Source organism: Belonocnema kinseyi, chromosome 3 (genome assembly GCF_010883055.1).
Source record: "Belonocnema kinseyi isolate 2016_QV_RU_SX_M_011 chromosome 3, B_treatae_v1, whole genome shotgun sequence".
NCBI classification, from domain to species: domain Eukaryota; kingdom Metazoa; phylum Arthropoda; class Insecta; order Hymenoptera; family Cynipidae; genus Belonocnema; species Belonocnema kinseyi.
In genome coordinates, this window is record NC_046659.1 from 72,358,426 (window position 1) to 72,365,059 (window position 6,634).

The window sequence follows — 6,634 nt, forward strand, 5'->3', positions numbered from 1 at the left end:
ACTTATTTACGGATTGTTATTTGTATTATACTTGTATGACGATGATACCGAAAATGTTGTTAGTTTTTACGTATTTCTAACGGCTTAGGAGATCCTTCTAGAAAGTTACAATTTTTATTTCTTTTCAAGGGTTATACTCTTTCAGACCCACCGATTCTGGATTTTTAAAATAAAAATAACTAATTTAATAATTACAAATTTTTCATTCATCAATTTTAATTTCATTTATGAGCCAAGAAAGGTTCGATAATCTCAGCCAAGACAAGGCCAAGACGAAGGCCGATGTCTCAAATCAGTTTTGAAACGCAACCAGACATCGATGTCTTGGAGACGAACTCAAGACATAGCCAAGTCGAACTCAAGTCGAATCATTTTTACTCGGGGGCCACTTGACAAATTTTGACACTATAATAATTATAATTCAAGTATGCTTAATTACTTGAGTTTATTATCAAATCATGAAGAGCTCGAAACTGAAGATTGTCCTTTTTGGCCATCGTGATCGTCGCGATACACTTATATATTTTTCAAATTTTGCTAATTTATTTTTGACTTTTTTATATTTACTCGTCTCGACGTTTTTCTCTACTAAATGCTGCCTTAAAAAGACTTTTATGTGGCAGTTTTGATCCGCAGTTCAAACTGCATATCAAAATTGCCATTAAAATTCTTTTTGAGGCAATTGGGAAGATTAACCATATGATGTGCCTATGCCAGAATAAGTATAAATTTTTCTTATTGCATATAGTAGCCTACTGAAGTGAAAGTTTAGTTTACTCCCACAGCTGCCACAATAAAATATAGTCAAAAAGTTTAAACGAGAACGGTTTATTTTGAATCATGAACAGGAAATTTCATCACATTATGTGTAGAAGTGAAGTCAAAAACTTCATGCATTTTTCACGATAGAATAAGGATAGCTACAAAATAATTTAGAAACATTTCATTATTGAATTGATATTTTTCTACTAATAACGATACGCATGTTTTAATCGCAGAAAAAAACGAAAGGTAAACTTTACGTCGATTCCAGGTGAAAGATTCACCGCAACAAGAATTAACCTTGCCGGATAAACTTTATATTAATCGAAGATAATTTCTGATTTTTAACCTTGCCAGGATAATCTTTCGCCATATAATCGCTCCAGTTTTATTCGAGATGTAGCGAGAATCGCAACGCTGCGCAGTGGTCTGGAATAGGAATTTACTGTTCATAATCGCCCACAGGTCGTATTTCTTAACCGATTTAAAAGTTTTATTTTAGAAATGCTCAGCAATTAATTTTTTTTTAGAGAATTGTGGTTTGCTTTTATTAAATTTTTGTCACAAAGCAACAATATATAAACAAATATAGTGACAAAATTGAACATTTTAGATTTGTGAATTTTTATGTCAAGAAAAAATATGAATAGAAACTCACTATCAGCCGGAATTATTGCACATGCATTCATAGAACATAATTAATTTTAATAGTATTAAACTTAATTATTATAAATAATTTCTATAAACAAATTCTTTATAAACGAGTTTTTCTCATAGCTGAATCGATTTTTCTGAACAAAAGTGATTCACAATTGTCTTTAACGCCATTTATATACTTTAAGCTTTATCAAACATAAACAATATAGATTGTTTATAACAATTTTGTTAAACAAGTCTCCTAATCGGCCGTTTCCTCGTAGAAAAAAATGTTTTTTTCTTCAATAATTATTAGAGTGACATTTATTGCGGTGACTAACCAACGAAATTAAATAAAGATTAATTTATATGATTGTTATAAACAATTTTTTAACAAAACTATTATTTATTTTTTTTACATGCAAAAAGGACGGTTTTCCACTGAAATTATCCGACTATAAACTAACAGTGATTCTAAAATTGGATATGGGACATTAAATAATAATTTGCGTAATTGTTAATAACAATTTTTGTAGCAAACTGTCCATAGCAATAACGCTGTACTTGCGTTTTTAGAAGTCACGTATCTTTCATTTGCTTTATGTAACTTTCTAAAAAATAAATGAGGAACAAGTGAAAATAAGGTGCAATAACGCTGTACTTGCGTATTCAGAAGTCACTTATCTTTCATTTGTTTTGTACGTAACTTCATGAAAAACAAATGAAGAACAAGTGACTCTCAACTTAAAAGTACAGCTCCAGATTCACCGCTTACTATGCACGACCTAATTCAATCCTGTTTGCATGTAAAAAAATAAATCATTGTTTTATTTTTAAAAATTGTTTATAACAATCATATAAATTATTCACTATTTAATTTCGTTGGTTAGCCACTGCAATAAATATTACTCTAATAATTATTGAAGAAAAAAAATTTTTTTCTAGGAGGAAACGGTCGATCAGGAGACTTGTTTAACTAAATTGTCATAAACAATCTATATTGTTTATGTTTGATAAAGCTTAAAGTATATAAATGGCGTTAAAGACAATTGTGAATCACTTTTGTTCAGAAAAATCGATTCAGCTATGAGAAAAAATCGTTTATAAAGAATTTGTTTATAGAAATGTTTATAAAAACAATTGTTGTTAACTCATGCTAATTTTTTTGTTACAAATTATGACTCTTATGAAAAATATTAGCAACTAGCGTGAAATAAACGATTTTTTCTATGATAAAAAACACTAATAAGAATTTATTTATAAAAATTTTTTATATTAATTAAGTTAAATATTATTAAAATTAATTAGGTTCTATGAATGCATGTGCAATAATTTCGGCTGATAGTGAGTTTCTATCTGTATTTTTTCTTAAGATAAAAATTCACAACGCTAAAATAGTCCATTTTGTCACTATATTTGTTTATATATTGTTGCTCTGTGAGAAAAATTAAAAAAAAAAGCAAACCACAATTCTCTTAAAAATTAATTGCTGAGCATTTCTAAAAAAAACTTTTAAATCGGTTAAGAAATCCGATCTGTGGGCGAGTATGAACAGTAAATTCCTATTCCAGACCACTGTGCGCTGGCGCTATCTATCGTCGTTTAACTTTATTAAATTGGGGAGAAATGGGGATTCCCATCTGTCAGTTGTTTTTTGCGCTTTTTGCTAAATTGTATTAAATAAGTTCTAATTCGTCTACAATAGTGTAATTTGTTTCGGAGGAGATACTCTATCAGTAAGAGCAATTCTTTTTATTTTTTGTTGTTGCTTATTCTACATGTCTTACCGAAATTTGCTCACTCCAGCGTGACGTAGTAGACGAAATCAAAATTATTCTCCTCACGTGGGTGAAACTTTCGCCGAAATATTTTTAATTTTTAACTGTTGCAAGTCTTAATTGCAAAAAATTTTAAGTTTTGTTTTTTCTGTGTTCTTTTAAATCTGATGTCCTGATTTAGAACTCGAATTCACTCATACTTTGCCGTTTTCCCATTGCTGTTAAGGATGCCGTAAACTTTAACAGCGGGAAATTTTACATGCAACAAAATTTAACTTCAGTTTTTTCTGTGATGGTATATACATGTTGTATAATTATTTCCGTCACATGTTACTAAGAAATTATCTGTTGAGTGGCAAACGCAGTGAATAGGACCAATGCAGAATTTTTTCCCCAATTCACAAGGCGTCTTGAGGTGCAGTGCTAAAATGAAAGTTAATTTTATCATAATTTTGTTATTTTATCCTTTGATTATATTACAACAAGCTTACGTCTTTCTGGAACAAAGCAATCCGGGCCTCTACCACACTCGGCAGACTTATCACCAACACAATTGCAATTGACGCAGCGGCTCAAAAAGTAGCTGTTTGACGGACAAGGATCTTTTCCTTCATGAAAGTAAGCTATTACAAACAGAAACCCGTTCTCAAAGTAAATATTTAATTAGGATGGCCGAAAGTTTGAGAAAACCTAGAATTCAGGAAAAGTCGGGGAATTTTATTGGGCATAAAAGACAGGGAAAAGTCAGGTAGTTTGAAAAAATATTGAAAAAGCCAGAGAATTTCTATAAGAGACACTGTAAACAATGTGAAGGGTAATAAATTTAAAAAATTTGTTAGTAAGTTTTTTAAAGATGGTTTGTTAAAAATGTTACAAGATTAGGATTCTGGTCACTGGGTATTAATGGACAAAGAAAATAAAAAATTGGTCAGGTAAACATTGGTCAATTTTAAAGACGAAGCTTTGTCTTGTATTTTTATTTCTTTTTTTTGCAGTTGCTTCCTCCTGATTATTATATTTTTATTGATCAATTTTATTATTTGGTTGATAAATTTGTACAATTTTGTTAGAAAATCATCCTTTTTGGTTGAAAATTAAACTTTTTCGTTGAAAACTCGTCTTTTTTTACTAAGAAGTTAAACTGTTTTGGTAGCAAATTAACTTTTTTATGAAAGTTCATATTGTGGTGTTGAAAATTCGCATTTTATGATTGAATTCAACTGCTTTTACTAGGAATTAATATATTTTATATTTGAAATATTAAATTTTTTATTATTATTACATTATGAATTTAAAATTCATTTTTTTTTAAATAGAACTAACTGGTTGAAGATTGACCTGTTAAAAAAACTATTTTTTGTTGAAGATTCATCTCTTTCTTTGAAAATTTGTTGCTTTTTGGTCCAAAATTAAATTTTTACGGAAAATGTTACTATTCCAGTTTAGGATTCATCACTTTAGTTCAACTTCATCTCTTTTGTTCAAATATTAACTATTTGTTTCTTTTAGTTCAAGATTCATCCCTGTCATAAAAAATATAACTATTTTGTTGAAAATTCTTTGTTCTTTTGTTGTTGAAAATTAATTTTTTTAACTAAAAATGTAACTTTTCCATTTTTTGTTGAACATGTATCTTTTTAAGTTGAAGATTGAACTATTTGTACTACTTAGTTAAAAGCTTAAGTATTTTGTTGAAAAATTAATTATTTATGTCAAAATTCAACTAATTTGTTGTAAAGGAAACTGTTTGAAAATAATGTTTGTCGTTGAAAATTTATTTTTCTTGATAAAAAGTTAATATTTTTGTTAAAAAATCATCTTTGAGTGTAGAAGATTTAAGTATTTGGTTGAAAATTCATCTATTTCGTTGATCGTTCGTCTAGCTGAACAGAATAATTGTCCTTTTATCAAATTCATTTTTTTATGAGAATTAAACTTTCGTATAAAAAAAATTATTTGGATAACAAATTAACTGTTTTTGGTTGATGTTTATTCTTTTTGGTTTAAAAATGCAACTGTTTTGTTGCAAATAATTTTTTTTTGTAGAAAATTCAACTGATTAACGAGATTAAAATGCTGGAATTTGAATATTAATGTTCGGGGATCCTAAAAAATTTGTCAAGAAAAAATCAGGGAATATTCTGGGAATTTAGAAATTAAAATTTGCGGCCACCCTGTTGATTAAATGTTTGATTTTATAATTTTTTTTTGTTAGAATAGTTTATTTTGGTTTTTAACAATGAAGGAAAATATCCAATGACATTCAGTTTTTTTATTTAAATGAGCTTTCGCTCTACAAAGTCGAGTCGAGTTTAAATCAAACTAAAAAGATCTGTAGATAAAAAAACTCAACATCTATGGATATTTTTCGGTATATATCTTTGTTTAGCAACATTTTCTTTAACACTTACCTACCCATCCAGCCATCTCCTGTAGAAGCTTTTCGTCCTCGGTCGTATCTGAATCATCTTTTTCTGAAGATCCTTCAGGCTCTGCAGATAAAGATGTACATTTTTATAAATATATATTCAAAATATATGAAACAATCGTCATGTTTACTTGCATGCACTTTTTATATTTCTTAAAGATTTATAATAAATAAATTGTTATACTTAAATTTCAAATTTCGTTTTTAATAGCTATCTTTTTTATTTTCAATTTATTTTGCAATTTTCAATTAATTTTTAACTTGCAATTTAGTTATTAAGGAAATAATTTTAGATGCGTTTTAATGATTGGTTATTTTATGATTACAAATAACTCACCGGAAGTGTAAGCGAATGCAATAATAGAAAGAAGCAGGATAACGAACGTCTTCATTTTTAAGAAAGGGATGAAGATTTCTCTCACTTTTTCATGAATTTTTGAACCACAATCGACTGTGAAAACCGATGAAATTTTTCACTTTCTTACGGACCATTTTTGTTGTAGCTCATTTTTTACGTTCTTAAAATAAGATATTTTTTCTCAAAATGAGAGTGCTTCAAATATAAAAATATAAAATGATTCTCATTCTCCGCTGTCTCATTTTTGTTGCAACTCAAAAGAACACCAAATCGGCGTACTTTTTAGGACCACTGTTTTTCTGTGATAATAGACATTTTAATGTCTCGATGTAGATAAAATATAATTTATGGACGGAAGTGAGTTTTTCATTTGTATGAAGATAATAAAATATATTAAAGAATTTCTATTTTAGTATGCCATATAAAATGAAGAGTAATATTGCAGTTGCAAATACGCGATTAGAGAAATCTTTGTAAAAAATTATGGCCGTTTATTCATAATAAATAATTTTTTAAATTATTTATTTATACATTTCCGCGCAGGTTTCTTCTTTTTTTAATTTAAACATTTAAACAAATTTAATTATTTAAATTAGCATAACTATGTAAAATGAAAAAAGTACAGGTGAACTGAAAATTGTGAACGGTGCAACATAACAATTACTATACATG

The 6,634-nt window shown here is 28.2% G+C and overlaps 1 protein-coding gene across 1 annotated transcript; it reads right to left on the reverse strand.

Annotated features, from left to right (window-relative positions):
* Positions 1-3,429: 3,429 nt before the first annotated feature.
* LOC117170247 lies at positions 3,430-6,055 on the reverse strand. The gene is made up of 4 exons (XM_033356879.1): positions 5,942-6,055; positions 5,588-5,668; positions 3,668-3,799; positions 3,430-3,599 (listed from the first exon to the last, which is right to left on the reverse strand). Exons 1-4 carry the CDS (start codon positions 5,994-5,996, stop codon positions 3,454-3,456), a joined length of 414 nt encoding a protein of 137 aa, XP_033212770.1. The 5' UTR covers positions 5,997-6,055; the 3' UTR covers positions 3,430-3,453.
* Between the last annotated feature and the right edge of the window lie 579 nt (positions 6,056-6,634).